We start from the raw sequence: 24,790 nt of genomic DNA, 5'->3' as shown, positions 1-24,790 counted from the left end.
TTTAAGATCCAAGAAGGAGGTTTCTGTGCCAAAACCTTGTCTGAATCCCGATTGAATAGGGTTAAGGATAGGGTGAAGATTGAGATGTTGGGCCATTTGGGAGTAAGCTACACAATCCAGTATTTTAAGCAGAAATGGGGTATTCGTTATTGGTCTGTAATTGGTAGGGACACTCTGATCTAAATTAGGCTTTTTCAACAGCGGTGTTACCCAGACCTGCTTCATCTAATCCGGGACAATGCAGGCGGGAAAGGATAAGTTGACAAATTTACAAATGGCATGCACTAGTGAGGGTGGGCAGGCTTTGATGATAGTCGATGCGCAAGGATCGCCTGTGCAGTTGTTAGCCTTGAGTTTAGTAATAATCGAGGCTAGATCCCCCTCAGAGATAGGGGTGAAGTCAAAGGTGAGAATGTTCTTATTTCTGATGAAACTTTTGCCATCCCCAAGGATCCCCATGGTGTCAGTAGCAGTCTTTATGATAGCTATACCTTCACAAATCCCTTCCAATTTCTTTGTCATGGCGTTCTGGATGTCAAGGCACCATTTATCGTCTTTGATAATAGTGGACGCTTTGGGTTGAGGAATTAGCTCCTGCTCTTTTAGGATTTTGAACAAGTCCCACGAGTTGGAAGATGCTTGAGAAATTCTGGCATTGTTATGCAACTTCTTAGCTTCTATTATGGCTACTTTGTATTTTTTGGATGCCTTTATATAGTTTTGAAGTGCTGAAGGAGATTGATTCACTTTCCAGACATGGAATAATTTGAGTGAATCAGCTTTGAGAGTTTGAAGTTCAGTGAAGAACCAAGGATAAGTCATTTTGGTCTCCGTAGATTTCTTCTTCCTTTTGAGAGGGGGAAGTGTATTAACCACCAAATTCATAGTGGATTTGAGTTTTTTGGCTATAGTTCCAGTAGCATCCGTCTCCAGGATCGGCAGAGCCTGTGGTAACAGTGCTTCAATTCTTTCCTGAGTCAGGTGTTTACATTACGTTGTAGAATTGTTTGGGTAATGTGCGATTTGACTTTGGTAAAGTAGGGCACAGTAATAGAGAAGTGCACAAAAGCGTGATCCGACGAGGGGCATGGGGCCACCTGCACATCATGATATGGTGAGTTGATAATGGATACCCAATCAAGGGTGTGACCCAGAACGTGTGTTGGAACTTGTACCAGTTAAAGGATTGCGCAAGTTCAGTCGCTATTGGGTCATCTGCATGCCCCAGCCAGTAATTGAGTGCTCCAGCAAGCGCTATATAAACCTAATAAATATAATACTATGAAGCGGGCGTTGGGCTTCAATAACGGGAGGAGATAACTGGATAGTGCCAGGGTGAAGTTGCACATCAAAATGCCATCCACGTATTGAACTAATGCGCTTTCAAGCTGGACATTACCCAGGTCCATCTGAAGAACTCCTTTAAAGAACTAGGGGGACTCGCAGTACCTACAGAGCAATAGAGAATGTTTCAAGTGGATATTTTTTATACGAGAAGGAAGTTAAATCTTGTACATCTTCGTGAAGGGGGATTGAAGAGTACGTATTTTTTAAGTCTGACTGTAAAATACTTGACCTAGGATGGAATGTTGCAGAATAATGTCAGGATTTGGAACTAAAGGAAACTCAACTTCGACTATATTGCTGCGAGGGCAAAGGTCCTGTATAAATCTCCATGACTCCCCCGTCAGAGTTGGATGGCATAAATATTCTGTGCTTCATTAAAATGGAAATGGTCTCAAATATACCTTCATCCGCTTATCTAGACATGGGGTATTGCTTTGCTCGTGGCAAGAGAGCTCCTGGTTTAAGCTTGATTTGAACTACTCCTACTTTTAATAGGCCCACATCAAATGGACTTGTGGTCCATAAAGTATTTGGTACTTTGTCTAAATCTTCTTGGAGAAATGTCGGTAGCTTTCTTACCATCACCATTCTCTGCAGTGTTTCTCTATTCTCCATCTTAATCCAATAAGTGAGACTTATGAAAAATACGAACTCATCTGAGTATTCATCCTTAAACAGCTCCTCATCTGTCATATCTGTCAACCTGTATCCTTCACTGAGTGCTATCACTGTTCTCCATCCTATTCCCTCATCTGTCCCATGAAAAAATACTTTTTCTTCTCTGTCCACTGCTGCTTCTAACTCTAAAGGAATAATTGCCCTTCTTCCAAAGGATTTCTGGTCTGAACAAAAACTCATCAGGTATTCTTAGGTTGTCTATCAGTCTGGGCAACCATTATAATACAACAGTCATTGCATACAAAAATACTTCTGGATCTGAAGGAACTCCTCGTAAGGCCTTCTGGCCTGTAAAGATTAATATACATTCTTTCACAAACAGATAATGTATCCCTGGGGTGGAAAACGATATTCCTTCATCAGTAAAGAGTTTTGTCATCAAGTCATGCCCTAATATGTTAACTGGCCTCTGCCTAGAATTGCCATGAGGAAGTACTCCTGGAAGCTGTGGTCTAGGTGGAGGATCAGCTATTAATGCTCCACCACATTTTCATTGCAGCGTTCTAGTCTTTCTGACTCATTTCCCATATATGCTTTGTAGCCCCAGCCCCCGGTGCATTGCGACTCTAGTATTGCCATTGCTCCGCTTCTGAACTTGTGTTTTCAGTCCCAGCCGCTTTGAAGTGCCTTTCCCTTCCTGCCCTCCTGGTTTCTGCCTTTTGCCCTGTTTCCTTTGTTTCTCCACCTCCTTCGGCTTTGCTACTCCAGTTTAAATTCTTACGTTGCCGGCCACGTTTCTCGCCTCGCGTCCTACCTGCCCCTGGCACCCTTTCCCTTTCTTCTAGCATGTGTTTTCGAATGTCTCCTGTTTAGGTTTCGGGTAAGTGTTTTCTGCTGCGTTCCGTGCTTTGAAGTTCTTCACACGAATCCAGCGATCTCCCTCTCTCATTCTATCTCCCCCTCTCTATATCTCTCCCCCTCTCTATCTCTCTCCCTTTCTTGCTCTTCTGACGTTATGTATTCTTGCATCCAATGGCTTTTCTTACTGTTTCCTCCAGCTCCGTTCACTTTGGGTTTACCCTGCATTCTGTGATCCTTTGCAAACGCTGTCTTCTATGTGACGGACCACATCCTCCTAGGCATCTCCTATGTTCCTTCTCTTTGCTTCTTGTTCCCAAACGTACATGACACCCTCTGGCTAATTCCCGAGCTGCGAAGTTGTTGTGCACTGCATTCTCTTAGAAGGTATCTGGATCACCTTTGTTTCTCAGCCACAGCATTCAGAGTCTCCAAGTTTCCCATCAGCTTCATTGGACTTTGTCATTGTAATCATCCCATCATCCTTCTCGGAGCCTCTCATCTCCTGGAAATTCCAAACACACTGGACTTCCGACCAGGGTTTTCTTGTGCCTGCAGGCTTTTTCCCCTCTGCTGGGCTCTGTAGGAAGTACGCCATTCTTGTTGGCACTGTTTTCATCGGTCCAACCAAGGTGGCGAGCTCCCGGAACAAACCATACCTCTTCAAGAAGAAGGGTGTCCCTGAAGAAATCTCTGCAGAAAATTATGTATCTGGAGCCTCCTCCAGAGATGGTGAAGTCGAAGTGCAGATGAGCCCTTGCATAGTTGACAAGAATACACAAATGGCATCAAAACGTTGTGTTCTCTTATAGAGATTGGTAATTCGTCTGTAAAAGGAACTAAATTTGTCGCCCCAAAGAATTCCTGCGCATTCATGGCAATACTTGACATTGGAAATGTTCCCTCAGACACAGGAACGAGTTGCTCCAGTGTCTACAAGAAATGAGAATGTCTTGCCTCCTAGCATCACCTTGACCCTTGGTTCCTCTTGGGGTCTGGTGTCACAGATAGCACTGAGCACATCAGGTCACTATTGTGGGTATAAACTCATCTCTGTACCTGTGAAAGGATTTCCTCCTACCACAGTTACATTCACCAATTTGAAAGTGGGTGCCTCCTGAACTGCTATGTTCATATTCCATTGTGGTACCATATCCTGTTGTGTCTGCACTTACTGTTGTTGTGTCTGTTGTGTTTGCATGGGCACTTGTTGTAAGTGCCCTTGTGGTGATTGCATTTGTAATTGCGCTTGCTGCATTTGCTGTGGTTGAGGAATATATATCTGAGCCTGTGTGTGATCTTGGGCATAATACTCCTCTGGTTCTGTAGTATATTGCGGAACATAGCCCAACCTCCCTCTTGGAGATTGCCACTTTTGCTGCATGCCTCCTGTGCTTCCACATGTTCTGCTATATGTCCTATTCTCCCGGAATTCCGGCATTGTTGTGGTTGTCCACCATTAAATCCTACCCTTCTCCGAGGGTTTTGAAATCCACCTCTTCCTCCTCCTCGAAGCCCATTCCCTATTCCTCTTGGCCAATAATTATACCCACTCTGATCTGGGGGATACATTAAATTACCTTGCCTGTAATGGTTGCATCTCCTGTGTCACCCCACCTTAATTACTCGTCAATACCGCTCCCTCATTAGCTATTTCAGAGATTTATTTATGAACCAACTTTGCTTCCTCCTGCTTTCTACTCTCAGCTTTCTTCTTGTTTTTCTGCTGCATTAATCGGTAATGAAGCATGATCGTCAATTGTATTTCTGGCCATGGTTTCTTCATTTGCTGTTGCAATGGCACAGGCAGTCCCAGACACATTTGGTAAAATAATGCCACTGTTTTATCCCACGGTTCACGCGCCTCAAGGTGCCATCTCTCTTGAAATCTTGAATAAAGCGATGGGGTCCTCATCCTCTACCATCTTCCTAGTCATAATCGCACCCTTATCTGATCAGGATATTGCACTGTTGGCGTCCGCCATACATCTGCAATTATTAAAAGGCACTACATCTTGTGTCGTATTTTGTGCAGTCACACCTGCGTATCCTGCTCGCTTCCAAATGTCCTCAGTTCTCTCCCCTAGGATGCTGACAGGCCTTTTATGTCCCCTGTAGCTTACGTCATTCCTGATTTCATTCTCTCTAACTCATGAATCCATTTTCCTGCACCTGAAGTTAAACTCTGTCATTTGCATCTTAAATGATCTTTATCCATTTTTTTAATTTGATTTAGTTGCGCACAACTTTTCAAATTAATATACAAAATACATACAATTACATTAATATCTTACATAACACAATAAATACAAATCAAAATAAAACACCAAAATAAGCCGTCTTGGTTAGTATATAGTAAACTCTTCACTTCCATTTTCCATAGTACATATTCTCATTTACATTTCCTTTATACATGGTAATATTATGCATAAAAATCGGACTAGAGCAATCTGGACCCTCACACGTGTATTTGCACACAGCATTTGCCAAATTTGATCGCTCTCAAGATCTGAATGAATCAAAAACATCTCGCCCATACTTCTTCAAGGCTCTACATTCAACTACCAGATGTTGTAGTGTCTCCCTTTGTTGTGGAGCCCGACAATATCTACAGTAGTTTTGATCACTTGTCAACAGTTTCCATTTACAGAGGACCTCGCGCGTACTCCACAGATTAAGTCTCAGTCTTAAGTCATCAGAACAAACCTTTATCCATTTGTGGCCATGGTATATACTGTGGTCATCCTCTCCCTTTCTCTAATAACAGGAATTGTGAGAATCCTGGTTCATAATCATACATACCTACACTCCTTGTTTTCCAGGCGGGGCTAGTCTCGCCCGTTTGTCTCCATCCTGGTAGTGCCCTTAACCTGCATACATATGGCAGGATACACCCCCTGTACTGCGCAACCGTTCTTGTGGTCACTCAGTATATGATGCCGATGCTGGTATTCTCTCTTTGGAGTCCTGTAAATCTGACCATTTTACCCCCTCCAATATACATTTATTTGAAAACCCAAATGTGCCCTTTCGTCGTGCTCTATCATTTTCTCTTTTTCCTTCATCTGACATTATGCTCCAGCTTGTATGACTATTATCCTTTTCTGCATCATCAATATTGAGTCTACTTAAAGACAAAGTTCTATGTTCGTCTGTTATGACATCATCGGATGTTCCTCCTGTTTCCCTTGAAAGAAACCCTTTTACGTTCTCTTGGGTTTTACACCCTTCCTTAACCCTAATTTGCCTAAATGAATCCCCAAGTCTTTTCTCTATGCCTTCTGTGTCCCATACCTCAGCCCATGTTGGTACTCTTTGTACAATATAAGCAGAAAGACAATATTCTTGTGTGTGTGCGCCTATTCAACATTGTTATACACAATACTTCAAAACATACTTTTTATTATGCAAAAATAGATATAAAACATTTCATAAAACAGAATACAAATTTAAACGTGTAATTACACATTTTGAAGAAGTGTTCAAACATTCTGGACTATCTTCCTGTGTATTATGAGAGCAATGTTCTCTTCCACTTGCAACAGCTACTACATTCCTGTAGATAAAAGACCGCACAATACATATAGAATTACTATTTTTGAGGTTCTAGTGCTAGTGTAGATAGATATGTAGGAATGTCATTAGTTTCAGGGTAAAATTGAATCAGGATCAGGTTGGTAAAAATTGAGACCTATAACTCAGGTGTACTATAGTTCTTGATGTCAGCTTTAGACATTAGTACTTATCTGTGGAATGGTTTCGATGTGTAAAATTGTATGATCTCCTCTTTTCATATTCGTTTTTAGAAGTTTGGACACTTCTTCAAAATGTGTAATTACAGGTTTAAATGTGTAATATTTTTTATGACATTTTTTATATGGAGTTTTGCATAATAATAAAAAAGTATGTTTTGTAATAAAAAGTATGTTTTGAAGTATTGTGTATATCAGTGTTGACTAGGCACTCCCACAAGAATATTGCCTTTCTGTTTGTATTGTATAACTACCCTGGTTGTAGGCAGTGTTTTTACACCATAACGAGTTGTGGTGACCTGAACAAATTAAATTGTACTCTTGGTACCCCTTTCAGTTCCCTGCGGGGCTGTTGTGACCCTCTCTCTTTCTCAAGTCGCTCTTGTGCTTCAATCGGCACAATGCTTTTATGATATAGACATTCTATCTTGTCGTCTTTTAATCCCCTACTTCTTTTCTCGCTCTTCTCTTCCTCGATCCCCATCAAGGCCCGTATCGTCCAGCTTGAGTGATATTTGTTCTCCCATCCACTCATTGTGTACTATGGCTATTCCCTAAGCTTTGTCGTTTATTTCATTCAGTTTCCTCGCTTTTCACTCTATCTCCGTCTATCCTTCCTGTCTTCACGCTGTTTACTTTCATTGCATGTCAATATATTCTTGTGTTCTCTTCTCTGTTTTTACTCTCTTCCACATTGTCCTCACTGCTATAAGCGGGTGGCTCATATGTCGGATTAACGTACCCCGCCGCTGCTTTCAATTCCCTTAAGTGTTGATATCCCTTCTCCTTTGTCTCTGCGCTTTTGTCTTCAGAAGAGGAAAGGGGAGCCAAAGGCGTTTTATCCTCCCCTTTATGCTGATTAAGAATCTGATCCTTCTCCCCTGGATCATCTTTATCACTCTGATACGTTTTACACTTTCTGTCAGTTTGTAGTATATCGTTGTGCTACCTCTCTCCTCTACCTATGCCCCCCCCCCCCTGTGGCCACCTCTTCTCCCTCTTTCTTTTCCTTTCCTCTGTTCTCAACTGACGAGGTTTCTAGACAAGTCCGATCTTTGAAAGTGTCATCAAAACAGGTTCTTCCCTGTTCTTCCAAAATCATCAAGGACCACATTGACACCCTCGCTCCTGCCCTGGCTGACTTCTGCAACCACTCCTTCGCCACTGGAGCCTTCCCTTCCCCCCTGAAGCACTCTCTTGTGCACCCTCTTCTGAAGAAACCCTCAGCCGACCCTCCTGCCCAGCTAACTATCGCCCGATCTCCATCACTCCTTACCTGGGCAAGCTCCTGGAAAAGCTGTCCATCTCCCAGCTTAATCTTAACACCAAATCTGTTGGTTGTCTCCATGACCATCAGTTTGGCTTCAGAGCAGCCAGAAGCACAGAAACTGCTCTCCTGAACATCCGTGAAGACCTGTTCTCCAACCTTGATTCTAATCTCCCATCTGGCCTCCTCTTACTCGATCTCTCTTCTGCCTTTGACACAGTCAACCATGCCATCCTGATCAATCGTCTCCGTGATGACCTGTGTATTACTGATCAAGCTGTGACCTGGCTGACCTCGTTTCTCTCTGATCGACCCTCCCAGGTCCAACTTGGGTCTTACCTTTCCTCTACCTCACTCTCTCCCTGCCTCTCTGAAATTCGAGGAGAACCACCTCTGGTTCTGGAAGCACCTCAAGACTTTCCTCTTTGCTCCTGCCTTCTCTCTTCCTCTCCCCTGCTGATTTCCTGTCTGATACTGCACTGGTCACCTGGCTACCCTCTGATCTCGTGCCCAGGTCCCTACCCGCCCAGTTGCACATCCACACTGCCCCCCGGCAACCCATGCACTTGGGTCTGTATCTGTAAGCCTACAGTCCCCAAACCTGCACTTTTGGACACCTGCTGTCTGCACTTACCCTTGCACCTGCCAACTGCTAGTTGCACTTCTTATTGTTTTCATCCCATGTACAGCACTGCCCCCTCCCCTTTCCCCTGGCACTTTTCCCCTACCCTGCACTTGTGCAATCTCAATGTCACTTGGCCTAGTAAGATCGTTGCCTCTGTCCTCCCTCTGCAGCCCCTTCGCGCCTTGAAACAATTGTGTATAGGCGCGTTACAAATGCCATATCATATCATTAATATTTTAAGAACCTCTTCTTTATTTATTAGTTTCCTTTAATTTGTATCCTTCTGATTGACATAATGTCTTGATCAAATCTCCAGAAAATCATCTTCTTTTTATTTACCATTGTTTTAAACCCACTAAAGGCTTTACATTGACATATGTATAACCCCACACATATGCATTTCAATAGCTTCCCCTATGTACGGTTCCACGTAATAATGTCCCCGCAAAAATGTTGCCTGACAAAAAGTTGCAGTTTTTTGCAGATACATTATTACATTGAACTTGCAGGGGACACCCCCACAACCCTTGTTTTTTTATTTTTTTTATTTTTTTATAAATGGGAGCAGGGGACATCCCCGCAACCCATACCCATATATAATGTCACCATATATAATGTCACCAATGGCTTTTCCCGGCTACATTATGTATGGGACATTATTACCTGATATACTGCGTAAGACTTTCTTCACTATCTTTAGTAAATGCATCTGATCTCGTTTTTGGAGTGTGATGTGCACTCTTCTTGTTGGCCTTGACTCAGGAATCCTTAACAACCCTATAATGTAGTCTTTTTAGGGCACACCCTTCCGTCCCCTTGGAACCGGGAATGGAGGTATCTACTTCTCTTCTTTATAATCCCCCAAAATCCTGTTACTCATATATATATTTCTGAGGCTTGTGGAATCTGCTTAGATCACATGCTGTGCATAGGCCGACATCTAGTGGAAGCTGCAGAGTATTACAGTTTGTTTTTCGAAACTCGAAAATGGGCGTCGACACAGGGCGTGCCATTAAAACTATCCCTAGTGTGACGTCCACTGTACCCAAGATCCCTCGCGCTTCTAGGATCCTCAGATTGTTTTTTTCCGCCATACTGGTCGGAAGCATTTTGCAAAGTCCCCTGGCCTTAGCCATACTTTTGCTAAAATATTCATTTATTTACATCCTTCCCCATCCCAACGTCGAACTTCGACACTCGACGCCGGCTGGAAAAGAAATCGACCGTCGGCTGCTGCACGACAGATTTGGGCCTCGGAAGGCCTCTGGCCTCGGCCCGGGCCTTGGAAGGCCTCTGGCCTCGGCCCTGCAAGTAGGGAGAGTGGGGGGTTGGACATACTCTACACTCTTGGTATATAGGTACACCTTATACATTTCCTACACTTAACAGCCCGCTGCCTCAAGGTGCGTATGGAGGGTACCCCTTTTCAATTCTGCCCCAAGTGCAATCGCAAATACCCTTGGGTCGACAGGCACGCCACGTGCAATCTCTGCTTGCCGAGGGACCACCCCGAAGCGAACTGCAGAGCGTGTAGTAGGTTTAACCCTAAGACACTTAAGGACCGTTAGACGAAGCATTGGGCCCACCATGCCAGGCAGGCGGCCATGGCAGCGGAGGGCGCCTTCAGCGACGACAGCCTTTCCGACGGCGAGGGCATTACGGCGTCGAAAGACAGCCGAGCGCAGGTCCCCGACCTCGGAAGGTCGTCCGGCAGGGCGGCTATGGGGAAGACCCCCGGCGACACAAGCGCTTCACACACCACACACACTAAGCACACGAAGTCCAACCGAGACTCGACAACGTTGAGTTCTCGGAAAGGGGCACAAACAGAACGGTCCGATTCGGTGTCCTCTGGGCGTTCTCAGTCGAGATCGCTGCATGACTCCAGGCAATCATCCACTCTTGCCAAGAGTGCCTCGCTCCCTAGGCTAACAGAAGTTCGATCGTCGGAGGACGAGGACGACTTCCACCCCCAGGCCGCGCTCCAGGAGTCGGAGCCCGCAGACAAGATCAGCGAGGCCCCACGCTCGAAGGACAGGGACTCTACCCCCGATCCTCGACGCCAGGCGTCGAAAACCTCCGGAGCCACAAAAGGACAGGGAAACATTTTTCCACTCACGGGGAGGGGGGAAAACAGCAGAAGGAGCCTTTGCACTCTTCCACACCTGTGAAACACACCACTCCCCCTAAACAGACAGACAAGACCAGATCTGCTGATATGTCTAAAACCAGCAAATCTACGCAAGATAAATCCCCGAGACTTGCTGAGAGAGTCATTCCCAGTTCCAAAAAATGGTCGAGTGAAGACATAGATAGGGTCATGTCAAGGATGTCTTCTTTGGCTGACTTTTACGATAAAAATCCAGACCATTTCCTTTCGTATGATCCACAAGGGACGACACCCTCAGGCTCTAACGATCCTATCCCCCCCGAGTAAGAAGCCCCGGTTTGAGACATCGATGAGACCTACAGACCCCTTCGAGGTACAACCATACTCACGACCATACTCACTGTATCAAGGAGAGGCTTCCTTTGGTGAGGACCAAGAATTTGGCATGGTAGAAGAGCAAACCGGGACGGGCTACTATGGGGATGAGGAGGACCAATAAGAGGAAGAGGAAGACCCTGAAACCTACAGAGTAGATTCCCCGGTAGAAAACGAAGCCCCGGTTACCGGCTCCCCTGTCGATAACCAACCCCTCCTAAACGAGGTTCTCGCACGTGCAGCAGAAAATTTCCATATTGACACCCACGGTGTCCAGGAGGAGAGGGACTTTGCAGAGGAGTTAGTGGGAGAAAGGAGGCCTGTTGCCCAGACCATCCCTATCCTTAAGTCCATTCAGCGAAGAATAGACCCGTCCCTGGTGAACCCGAACCTCACCAGAGCAGTCAATCCCAGGGTTGAAAAACTTTTCAGGGCAGCCCAGTCTGACCCTCTCTATATAAGAGGACATCTGAAGCCAGACTCCCTAGTTGTCACTAACACTCGTAAGAGGGCTGGAACACCCTTGTCATCGTCCGAAGCTCCTCCCGACAAGGAGAGCAAAAAACTATATGGTTTCGGCAGGAAAGTAGCCTCAACGTCTGCCTATCAAGCAAGGATTGCAAACTCCACCACCCTGTTGGCCAGCTACAACTGCCATCAGTGGGAAGAAGTCGCGGCACTAATAGCCTCTGCTCCGGAACCTTTAAAGGGCCAGTTAGCTCGGAATTCCGCAGAGGGTAGAGCCGTGTCTGGTTGCATTTTGAAAGCAACCTTTGACGCCGCGGACAACGCAGGCATATTGATAGCAGAAGGCACTGTTAACAAGAGACATGCGTGGTTACGGCAGTCTGGTTTTAAGGCAGAAACCCAGGCATCATTGTTGGACAAACCGGTGGAAGCCGATCTGTTGTTTGGTAAGGCGGTCGAGGACGCACTGAAGAATGCCAAGGACGAATACGAAACACTCAAGTCCCTTGGCCAGTTAACCAATAAACCCACTAACCAGAGAGGGAATAGTAAAATTCCCAGAGAGGATCTAACTATTCCCAAGGGCAGGGTACACAGTGGAACAATAGCCAACAGTCTACCCAGGGTTACGGCAGGGGTAATAGGAGAGGTCGCAGTAAAGGCAGAGGCAGCCCCAGCAAAGGAGGCGGCACGCCTCCACCAAAGCAGTGATGCTCAGTCAGGGTCCCTTCTCATGCAACCCCAGTAGCGGGACGCATTTCCAACTTCACCCAGGCTTGGGAAGGGATCACATCAGACAGATGGGTGCTGTCAACAGTATCTACAGGGTACTGTATAGAACTACTGAAGCGTCCACGGACCCATCCTCCACGACAAAGAGCACACTCTTTAGAACATCAGAAGATTCTCCTCGAGGAGATCGCCATTCTGCTATAAAAGGACACGATTGAACTCGTCCCGGGACACCAGGTAAACAAGGGTATTTATTCAACTTAGTTCCTTGTGCCAAAGAAAGATTTGACAATGCACCCAGTATTGGACTTACGGCCTGCCAACAAGTATGTCAAGTGCCAAAAGTTTCGTATGACTACGCTACAAGAGGTAATCCCCCTCCTAAAAAAGGGGGAATTACATGGCAACCTTGGATATGAAAGATGCTTATTTTCATATTTCCATGTTCCCAGCGCACAGAAGGTACTTGCGCTTCAAGGTGGACAGTCGGCACTACCAATTCAAGGTACTGCCCTTTGGGATAGCTTTGGGCAATCCCAGTGTACCCTTATCTGGACGACTGGCTCATAACGGGGGAAACCCCAGTAATTTGCAGGACAAACATTCAAAGGACTATCGACCTCCTCCACGAGTTAGGCTTCTCAATCAACGAGAAAAAGTCAAGCCTGGTGCCAAGCACCTCCAAACAGTTCCTAGGAGCAATCCTAGATAGTCAAGAGAGGTTGACCTTTCCTTCAGAGGAAAGAATTCGGAATATACTACTGCAAATTCTGCATTATCAGTCCGGTCACCAAATAACGGTACGCAAAGCAATGCGTTTACTGGGCATGATGGCGTCATGTATTTACCTGGTCCCCCACGCGCGCCTGCGCATGTGTCCCATGCAGGAATGGTTGGCGAAACAGTGGTCTCAGGCAAGTGGTCAGTGGGACGATCTAGTGGTCGTTTCGCCAACACTAGTACAAAGCCTTCACTGGTGGACAAGAGAGAATCTTGCACAGGGAAAACCCTTTTACGATCCCGGAGTACAGGCAGTAGTCACTACCGATGCATGTCTGACGGGGTGGGGAGCTCACCATCTCCACCACACAGCTCAGGGTCTCTGGTCTCCCTCAGTGGCCAAGAACCACATCAACCTGCTAGAGCTTCTGGCAGTATTCAGAGCGCTTCAAGCGTTCGAGCCCCACCTACTAAACCTGTCAGTGCAAATCCAGACGGACAGCACAACAGCCATGTTCTACCTGAACAAGCAAGGAGGGACTCGTTCGCCAAATCTGTCCAAGCTTGCCCAGAAAATCTGGATATGGGCACTCAGACGGAACATCTTCCTGTCATCACAACATGTTCCAGGGGAGCTCAATTCCCTAGCGGATGCTCTGAGCAGAGACTCCCTTCCAGAGGAACACGAATGGGTTCTACACAGAGAGGTTGTAGAAGATATCTTCTCTCAGTGGGGTTTCCCCACTATAGACTTATTCGCCACAAGCGAAAACAGACAATGCCCAGGATTTGCATCCAGGTTCCCCCAACCAGACTCCCAGGGGAATGCCCTGTGGATGAACTGGTCAGGGATGTTTGCGTACGCTTTTCCACCAACTCCTCATCAGGAAGGTGGTGAACAAGATGAACAGAGAGTCGATGACGCTCGTTCTAGTTGCTCCCATGTGGGCAAGGCAACCGTGGCTCCCACACCTACGCAGGATGGCGGTGTGCGAGCCCATCACACTTCCAGCCTGGTACAACCTACTGTCCCAGCACCAAGGTCAAACAGTGCATCAGCAACCCAACTCAATGAACCTGGCAGCATGGCTCCTGAGGTCATAGAGTTTGGACATCTCAATTTACCACAGAGGTGTATGGACATCCTAAAGGAATCTAGGAAACCAAACGCAAGGCACTGTTACTTTGACAAGTGGAAGAGATGTGTTATCTGGTGCCAGAGTAGACAAGTCAACCCAGTTGATTGCACTCCTTCCACTATTGTTACATACATGCTCCACCTGCTAGATGCAGGATTGTTTTTTAACTCGCTGAAAGTACACCTGGCAGCCTTGTCGGCATACACCACTTCCCATAACAAGGTCTCGTGGTGGAAAGTACCAGTAGTTAAAGCCTTCATGGAAGGAGTAAAGAGACTTCACCCTCCTATTTCGAACCCACCACCAGGGTGGGACCTTAATGTGGTGCTATCGAAGCTCATGAGACCCCCTTTCGAAACGGCCTTCTTAGTAGCTATTTCTTCTATAAGAAGGGTCAGTGAAATTCAGGCTCTGTCAGTGCAGGATCCCTTTGTTACTGTCCATAAAGACAAACTGGTTTTACGCACACACCCTAGATTCTCACCTAAGTTTATATCTAAATTCCACGTAAACCAGTCCATCGAGCTTCCGGCTTTCTTCCAGGACCCTCAAAGCTCGGCTGAGGTGAAACTACACACCCTAGATGTGCGTAGGGCGGTCCTCTACTATGTAAATAAAACCAGACCGCTAAGGAAAACAGATCAACTGTTTGTCTCCGTAGCTACAGGCAGAGAGGGGGATCGCGTCTCTAAAGGTGCCATCTCGAAGTGGATTATTAACTGTATCCAGCTGTGTTACTCACTCTCTGAAAGAACTCTGCCTTTCACGCCAAGAGCCCACTCTACTAGAGGCATTGGGGCCACTCTTGCTTTCATTGCAAATGTACCTCTTGACACCATTTGCAAAGCAGCTACTTGGAGCTCTATTCACACTCTTGCTCAGCATTACTGCATTGACACCCATTCCAAGGCAGATACACAAGTGGGACAAGCGGTTCTAAGACACTTATTTGCTCATGACCCTTCTCACATCCCACCTCCTTCTTCAGGTACTGCTCGCTAATCTATGCACAGCATGTGATCTAAGCAAATTCCACAAGCCTCAGAAGGGATACATTACTCACCGTAATCGCATTTCTGATGCTTGTATCTGCTTAGATTCACATGCGACCCACCCTTCCTCCCCTCTGAGAGAAGGCGCATGGTTGCTTGTAGTCTTACCTTTCTATCTATCTGCTTGGATTATCTGTACTCATGCTACTCCTCATGCTACCTCATGTCAGAAAAAATACAATCTGAGGATCCTAGACGCGTGAGGGATCTTGGGTACAGTGGACGTCACACTAGGGATAGTATTACTGGCACGCCCTGTGTCGACGCCCATTTTCAAGTTTCGAAAAACCAACTGTAATAGTCCGCAGCTTCCACTAGATGTCGGCCTATGCACAGAATGTGAAACTAAGCAGATACAAGCATCAGAAATAAGATTATGGTGAGTAATGTATCCCATATATTTACAACACGGTCCCTCCCCAATTTTTGCCACCGTCGATGTTCTACTTAATCCGTGTCTCCGCTCGAGTCCCTCAGGATTGATTCTCCCTCAATCGACCAGTTAACCTTCCGTCCATTGGGCACCTGCGGGGACCGGATAGGAATTTCATCAAAGGGGGACCTGTCACCCGTATCTTCTTTCACATGATTTTTATGCACCGATCTCCACAGGAAGGGCTGCAGTCTTCTGGTTAATGGCAGGAGAAATCAATTGTCTGGAGGCCTGGGTCTGGGCCTAGATTGATTAGACCTAGAACCATCGGCACTGCTACCAAATTGTGCTCTAGCACCTTGAAGTGTCTCTTGTGGTAGATGGAATTACCAATAAAGATTTCAGACCAAATAACTGGACAGAATCAAAGAATATACTACTTTATTCTTAATTTAATAAAGCATGGTACACTGACAAATATCGGACTGATGCTTGCTCACACACACAAACTTGATTACACAGAGGTCTTATACCCCAATATGCGTCATCTACGATGTCATCCTATGTGGCAAACTGTCAAACCTATTAGCAAGAGGGATTGGTTGAGGGAACATATTTACTTATAGAAAGTGTACGGGTCAGCACCTCATTGGCGGTCTCTTATCTGTAAAACACACCTCAAACTACCTCTAAATAGGTATAATACTGATTATAGTGCACAACATGCCAGCAATATTGCATAGCAGGTTGCTCCATAGACCCACTGATTGGTTGGCATCCTACCCAACCTTGGACTTTCGGCTCGGCCAGCAGCACATAAGGAAATCGAAACCCAGGTGCTTGAGTCACGTCGGATTGCTCCCCACTTTCCCAGTTAGTCTATCATCAGCTGACCCTAAGCCAAAATTTACCGACTGTAGTTGACCTTGCCGTTGCTCTCCATCCTAGGACATTCAAGGGAGTATGACCACATTATTTATCTTCAACCGCAGCTTAATGAATAGCTCTTCTTTTCAACTTCTGCATCACGTGAGAGAAGACCTCAAATTTGTCCATTTCGACCTCCTATTTACTGCTATTTGATTTAATTGTGCTGGGTGTTATTGCTCCTTTGGCCTCTAGAGACTTGCTCACGCCATCTTGTATGAATCGTATTCACTGTTAATTGTCCACCCACTATTTGGCTCTTGCATATATTTTCATCTTCGTTAATCAGAGAGAAATGTGTCTCACGTTTATGGCTATTTCCCTCTCCCCCCCACCCCCCTTTTGTGCTTTGCAGTTATTTCTTGAAATAGCATCTATTGTACCAGGCCAACATAGACTCCTTTTCATTTGCACACAAAGCTGTTTTACAGCATCTCCTAACTCTTCACTCTGGTCTGTTTCTGAGGTTGTTAAAATGAGTCTTTGCACAACCCGATGTCCTTCCAATTATGGCCAATCTCGCCATGTTATATATTCCTCTATAGCAAGCTTCTATACTTCTCATCTATTCGTATATCTTTATGACATCACTCTGCCCTCGTCAGATGTATCTCAGTGACCCATGATGTCTAATGGTGCGTGCAGACATCCATCCACTCTCTCAGCGTGAGGGTACATTTGATACGGCTGTCTGAGTGCATAGCGTCTCTCATACACTCGATGCAGTATAGGGACAACACAGGGAGTCCCACTTGCAGTTTTCATGCTTTCATATTTCATACTTGATAGGTGATGACGTTTGAAATATTAACTATGAAATATCCATTACACGTGTCAATAGTGAAAAAGTTAAATATAGTTAATTTAAATATGGTAAACTATCGCTCAGTGCACTTCAGTAAAATCTCCTTCATCAAAAGCAATACCAAGAATCCAAAATAAAAATGTATGTGTACAAATATGAACACTTCTAGAAACACATTAGTGTACTATCTTGTATGGAACATAAACACACACATATAAATGTTGATCTATAAATTCTGTGTGGTTATCCAGTTTTTCGTTTGTGCCAGTGCATAAATCTGTCCTAATTTAAGATAGCTAATGTTTTGTTTCATAGTAAAAGGAAACATGAAATGTACACTGAATTTCCTGGCAGCATATACTAAAATGGAGCATGGCATGTTGTGGATGTTCATGATTCTTCAGGAAAGCACACCAGGGAGTTAATTTGTTGTTGGTTCGTCAATATCACAAAAGGGAGTTGTAGCCTAGTTAAGATGCTGTTTAGTCCTCAAGACCTGGGTTTTAATTCGGGCCTTGGCTCTTTGCCAAACATGGATTCTGTTCTCGCTCTCGAACTACAAATATCTGTGATGTAGTGAATATATTATATGTAAAACCACTTGTACTGTGTGCTCTCAAGTGCTTTCCCAAGTTAAATGTTCATAATGTATGATCCCAATTACATTCTGGTTAATGCAGTCCAGTCTCCCCAGACCAAACGCCTCACTGTTCTATGTACAGCACCTCACATTGAAGCTTCTACTGTAATAGATGTTCTCTGCTCGAAGATACACTGCTCCTTGGTGCTAAATTAGAGCTACAACAAATACTGTAAGTCTGACTGGTTACGTATACACCTTCAACTGGGTACTGCATGGTCATGATGGCAAGTGACGTATGTATTGGTACTGATCTGTAACGTTAATCCTTGCTAGAAACTATTCCAGAATAAATGCTTGGGGTTATGCAAAAAAAAGCACTCTTGCGAAGGCAAGGAATGGGGCTCAATGTTTAAGGGCGTGGAGTAAAAAATGTGATGAAAAAACAAACACAGGCACTCCTCCACACGCCACTCACATCCACTTAGATAATGAGGAAATATTGTTGAATCAAATCGAATACACTCGCTTGTTTAGCTATATAATGTCTTGGTCCTCATAAGGCTACTGTTTATATTTTCCGGTTTGTGCGTTCTCTTTCTCTTTGTCTCCCTCTCCCTCTTTTTCTCTCACCCCCTTAGTAGTGCGCCGTCTGACACACACACACAACACAATCATTTTTTCGTTTTTGCTTCCTTTGATGGATGCACACCAGGCAGTTTAAAGACGATTACTACATTGGGGGATCATGGTTCTTATCTAGGTTAAGTCATTCGCCAGTGGGCCAGTAAATTGCGAATTTACATTTTTCATTGTTCAGAAGAACAAGGAAAGATGTTTTGGGATTTGCCTTTTATGTTTTCTAATGTTATTTATTTTGCTCTTGCACGTTTTTCTTTGCTTAGTAGCGCTGCTAGTAATGGTATACCATGATTTCTGCTGGATACCTTCTAATCGTACATTCCTTAGTCAACCTATTTACTAAGCTTTGGTTATAATGTGTTTTCCCAGGTGTATCTTGAAAGACTTTTAACTTATGCAGAAATAGATATTTGTCCGGCCAACTGGAAGCGAATTGTACTGGGTGCAATTCTACTGGCATCCAAAGTTTGGGACGACCAGGCAGTCTGGAATGTGGACTACTGCCAGATCCTGAAAGATATCACAGTAGAGGACATGTGAGTGCAATGTATTTTATTTCACTCTAATGGATGCCAGTATGTGTTATTCTCTTTGTTTATTTTGTGCCTCTGAAACACATTTATGCATGAACAGGTAACATGGTGTACAGTTATAAATAAATTGCTGTATAAACTTAGTTAATTGAGGAATCTATCATGACCTGGATGGTAGTACTGAAAGGGAAGTGCAGCAAACATACAGGGTGAAAGTGGATTCATTTCACTGAGCAATAGTTGGTAACCGAAGCTTGGCCAGTGTGTGCAAAAGAGGTTTGGGTTGAAGACATAAGAAATAGATGCCATTTGAATACATAAGTTAGATTAAACTGAAGAACGTGGCTGGAATTACAAAGGTCGGCTTCTCTTGTCATGGACTGTAGAAGAGTGGTCCAGCACTTTTGAGTGGGGCAGAAAATGTACAGAGTTGTTGATTAGGTGATGCAAGCGGAGGATCGCTAGTGCCCACACCTCCAGCCAGCCAGCAGGGATGTAGTCTATCACCACCAATATGGTCAAAGCATTGGTACAGGTAAAAGATGGAGAGAAAGGGTTGTTAGAAAGCAGACTCTCTGATTGCCATGGCAACCGGCAACTCCTGTGGCATGAAATGGCCTAGGTACCTGAAGTACATGGACTTCAAACGCCTCATGTACTTCAAACGCATGCGCAGCGTTTAGGAACAACTCGCCGCGATACGGAGAGTCAGTCATTTCGTCCCTCCGTGAGGCCACACATATTTATAAATGCTACAGCCCACTTTCTTGGTCATCTCGACAGACCCTGCTTTGCCCACCTCCCTCTATCTATCAAGTGAAGCTTTGGACATCTTTGAGCTTTAAAGAGATTTCATAAGGTCACAGCTTGAAGTCTTGTGGGGTGGTTGCTCCACCTCTTGCAATTGCTGAACACAGCAGCTGGTCGCCCACCAGTATGGTTACATCTGCCTCCTGATGAAGACGTTGTTTAAATTAATACCCCACGTCGAAACCAGTTGAGAAAATCTGAAAGGGATGTGATCCTTGTATTTCCTCTTTGTGATCCACCTTTACAATAGATTGTGCCTTAATAAATTCTACTGTGTGTTTTTTTAAATATAAAAATAATGAGTCTTGATGGGGAGTAGTTATCAATTTTCCCTCCTCATTTGTTTTTAGCACTGTTTTTCTGTCTTTTGAGTATTTTGGATGTTTTGTCACTGATTGTTTAGTCGTGTTTGAATGCTGCACCATGAATGGAAAGCGTGTTTGTTGATTTTTCAGCCTATTTTAGGCACATTTTGCTGCTGTTTTGCTATGTTCAAATTTGTAGTAGTGTTTAATAATTTGTGATTAATTTACTGCTTTTCAATTTCTGTATAATTTTCAATAAATTTTGATATATAATTATAAAAATATTTTTCTCTGGACAGTTTTTCTGTTTTTGATGTCATTATAATACTCTGGTCCAGAGGCCTGAGTTTTCCTGCTTCCTTCAGTTTTTGAACATGACCTTGACCCCAGCAGCCCTGCTGCCTCGCCAGCTTCTGGTTTGGTCTAATAAGTGTCTGAGCTGGCTTAAGGTCAATTGCATAATCAAATGTCCAGCTGGACAGTCCAATGCCTAAGCCTGGGCTACATATCCACCCAATGGGTAATCTGAGAGGCCACCCTCACTGTCCACACTGGCTTGGCCTATTGGACGCAAGTGGACACCTCAGCCCAGGTAGCAAATTCATAGTTCCATCTTAGTTCACCATTTTGTTCGTGGTCCGAACATTTTCATAATCCATTGTGTATGTCCCCGTCAACATCACCACTGGGCTGATAGCTACCATCTGACAGTTCGGATAATGGCAATCGTGAATACCCCCCATTAAATAGTCAATGAACACATCAAAACCTTCTTCTGAGAGATGGACTCCACCCCTGTGGAAAAAGTCTTAACAATCCATTCCTGAAGCTGCGTAGCCTGGGAGTGCAAGAGAACATTGCCAATTCCATGTTCGTTAGTAAAAAAGCCGTATTCGGAGCTGAGGTTTCACCAATCTCTGCCCAATTCTACTCGGGATCATCTGAGACCACACTAAGACTATACCCCCAAAATGATGCACCAAGCAGGGAAACTCGTCCAACATAAATTCCCTTACATGCTGCCTGCCCCAACAAGACATGTCATTGCCCTTATATGCAGCACTAAAACATCTGGGTGAAATAATTCCCCCCCCCGTACAGAGTATCCAACAAAACCTTTCAAATCTGTTGCAGTCGAATTCCCCCAGCTCCCTACCAGTAACATGCACATCTGTCATACAGGCACTTTTCACGCCATACCGGGTCCTTCAGTCTTGCAGCTGATCTTGATACAAATGAATGGTGACATAACCATGCCGCCTTTGGTACGGGTTGCACAAAAAAGAAAATGCAGAGTTGCTGCAAAACTTCCTTAATGCTGCACCATTGGCCTGAAGCCCAGACTAACTTAGCATTGGAAACATTGACTTTCACCTGCTTATCCACTAAAGCGCCTGCGCGGGTAATCCCACACATGCTGCGTCGGTGGCAGCCCTTACGCGAAAGCAGTAGGAAGTGAAACCCACAGTAGACAGACCCAACACCTGGCATGCTTTCTGCATCACCCTTGAAAATTGAAATTGGGTTAAGAGGTCGGCCCCCTGCAAGTTCTGATGACCCGCCCCAGGTCTCATATTCCAATACTGCTCCACCAGGAGCCTAGGGCACTATGCCTGACCAGGCGCTGTGAACAGCGTGACACACGCCCCCTTAACTAGCTGCTCCATCTTCGACTTGGGAAGATAAAACTTCATATGTTGAGAGAACCGACGTGTGTGAGTCCTTTTCAATCCTCCTGTCTGATCCGTTCTAGATGATGCCACTAGTTCACTCACTCTGAATGCACTTAAAAATGCTGTACACATCTGAAAACAACACTGCCTCATACGTAGATTCACAAACCGTCGGTGGAATCCTCAAAATATTCTGCAGGAGGGCTAAGGTAATCGGCCTGCGGAAATCCGGGGCCAACTTGGCCCAACCTTGGAATGCCTTTTGTATCTAGAAATGTGCCAAGAAATAAACACCCCCTGTAATCTTGAAAAAAAGAAAATAGCCGACAACTGTTTCTTTGCAAGGACTAGACCCTGGTCCTTTAACATCTGCAGATAAATTGCTACATTACACCAGTTGCCCCTGACCCCAACTGGTGATCAGTGCAAAAACACGAATAAGCCCAAACCTGTGCTTCATATGCTTTCATAGTCTTCCGGTGCACAGAAGACTCCGTAAAGTATTTGAATACCGGGCTCCAAAGCTCCGTAAGTGAATCAGGAATGCAGCCATCTGTTCGTCTATTGGACACAACCTCCGGAATGCCACCATCTTAGAACGAGACCAGCATCTGCTGCGTTATTCTCAACCCCTGGCACATGACAAGACCGAAACATAATCCCATATTGCAAACAATACTATCAGCCTCTTCAACAAAGGGTGGCCCATCTCACACTTTGCAGTTTGCCTGTTAATGACCACGGACATACTGTCAGACCAAAAGACAATGTTTCTCGCAACAGGCATTTACCCAATATCCGAACCGCCACTATTGGGAATATTTCCAAGAATATGACATTCCGCGTTAGACCCCACTCAAACAATTCTTTCAGCCAAAACTGCTTCTACCAATGGGACCAAAAACCCACTGAGCCCACTGCATCGGTGTCCAAGGCCAGCTCGCTACTCGTGGCGGGTGGTGTGGGCCACATAACCTTTCCATAGAAACTGTCCAAAAAAACACAACCACAGCCTCATGAGGTCCTTCACCCCCTTAGTCAGTCTAGTATGGTGGTCCTGCTCTTTCAAACCTGCCATTACCCTGGCTATGCTGCAGGAAACGGGATCTACCCATTGGAATTACTATCAGTGCAAAGTTCAGCGGACCCACCAGCACCTGTAGTTGCCACACAGTCAATTTCCTAGCACCCAAACATGTAGTGGGATATTTTGACCCAATCAGATGTGCCTTACTACATCACTTTGCTGCATTGGTGCAAGAAACAGCACAAAATGGCTGCGCTGGCTCCTGTGCGTGCCAAGATCTCTAAACTGCGTTTTTTGTAACAACCAGAAAATGGCTGCACCACCCTACCACACACATTTCAGGTGGGGTGGAACAGAGTACTCACTGGAGGTATGTGCCAATGTGCTCTGCAACATTTAACATGGAGTGAAGTGAAAGAGGCTGCATTATTTTGCTGAAAACCCAAAATGCCTCTTTAAAAGACCTTAAAAGTGCTGCTGAAAACCCAAAATGCCTCTTTAAAAGACCTTAAAAGTGCTGCTTGGCAGTTCTTCAATTTCTCATGAACCACTGTGATTAAAAAGGCCCTTCAATGCCCAGGATCATTCATTGTGTCTCAGAGGAACCAGGCCTCATTTGAATGACGGCTCCTGTCAAATGTATCCTTGAAAATCGACCAGAGGCTTTATTTTTATTTTACACTGCAAACATGGCTATTTCTTTGCAACCGTATCAATAATTAGCTGTCCAGAGAAACACTCTAAATAGATGCCTGTAACTGTATCCATGCTGCAAAACAACTCCAGCACTCATGAAAAGAACTATAGCTGTAGAAAGTGTATATTTACTGGAGATAAAAACTGAATTTAAAGAAATAGTTAAATGTGCTTTTTCCTGACTGAAGGGGGAAAATCGCCTATTTTAAAGTACATTGTTGTGTAAAGGCTTGATTACTTAGAACTGTAAAAGAATTTGTTGCTGGTGAAGATACACCTATAAACTTTTAATTCTATAGGTTTAAAATTCAAGGTTTAAAAGGAGAAAATCAAAGCTAAAACCCAGGCTGAGTTGGCAAACTATATATATTAAAAAGCTTGCTCTGCCAGTTGCTAGCCCTGAGAAAGGGTAACACCTCATACACTTTTGGAATGGGAAAGGCTAATTGCTAGCATGGAGGCAGTGAATACCCAGGGCAAAGGGACCTCCCAAATCGCATCAGACATTCGCCTTTGCTCCATGCTGGAACAATAGCAGGCTGAGACTCTCACCTTTCAGGTGTGAGGGGCAGTAAACTTCAATCAAGAGAGAGGCCCCTCATCCTGCTTCAAAGGAATTGACATTTGCTTGCAGTTGGGGAAAAGAAAAAAACTGATGAAGTGACAATAGACTTCCTGTTGGTTTTAAAAGCTTATTTTGTAACTGAACTTCAAGACATTTAACTTTGCAACAAGAATGAGGAAAGAAATGAAAGTTTTGTAGTTTGAAATATAATTTTATGCTCTTTCTTTGAAAACTTGGCAGAACTCATTACTGCATAAGGAACATAAGTTGTAAAGAATGACAGATTGTGGGGAAAGTATTGATATTGCGAACATAACATTTTGTACACACATCTCAGGGGTAAATGTGCATCTGTGTACAAAGTTGGAAAGTTTTAGGCCAAATCTTTCATGGTTAGAAAAGCAAAACCAGGTCCCACAGACTTGGGGTTTGGATTGAAATGTGACACACAAAATATGTAACCTGTGTATCTGATTTTCGCAGAGGTTATAAATGTATAAATATGTATTTGTTATAAAAGTAGATTTTGGTTCCAGTAGATAGGGGAGGTTTCTAGTCATTGTAAAGATCGTCCCATAAACATGACATCCTTTTCTGTGATGCAATCAGCTGTGGGTAAGGCGGAAACTCTCTTGCCCTATCCTAGCATTATGGTGTGGGTAGTAAGCCTGCCCCTGCCATATACTGTAGTGATGTCATTTGGCATGATAAACAAGGGAACCTGACAACACACAGACACACACTGATTCCTGCCTTTCTTCCTGATTTCCTGTGTGGCGTCCTGTTCCTGA

At 44.6% G+C, this 24,790-nt stretch overlaps 1 protein-coding gene across 1 annotated transcript in view; it reads left to right on the top strand.

Annotated features, from left to right (window-relative positions):
* The window catches only part of CCNY (cyclin Y), a 1,206,874-nt gene that overhangs the window by 937,678 nt on the left and 244,406 nt on the right, over positions 1-24,790 (top strand). Inside the window, exon 8 of the mRNA XM_069648029.1 lies at positions 18,760-18,926. Within this exon, the coding sequence (XP_069504130.1) occupies positions 18,760-18,926 (167 nt within the window). The remainder of the gene's footprint in view (positions 1-18,759; positions 18,927-24,790) is intronic.

The sequence above is a fragment of the Ambystoma mexicanum genome, chromosome 2q, assembly GCF_040938575.1.
Source record: "Ambystoma mexicanum isolate Mex_15411 chromosome 2q, UKY_AmexF1_1, whole genome shotgun sequence".
Lineage (NCBI taxonomy): Eukaryota > Metazoa > Chordata > Amphibia > Caudata > Ambystomatidae > Ambystoma > Ambystoma mexicanum.
This window is presented reverse-complemented; position numbering and strand designations above follow the sequence as displayed.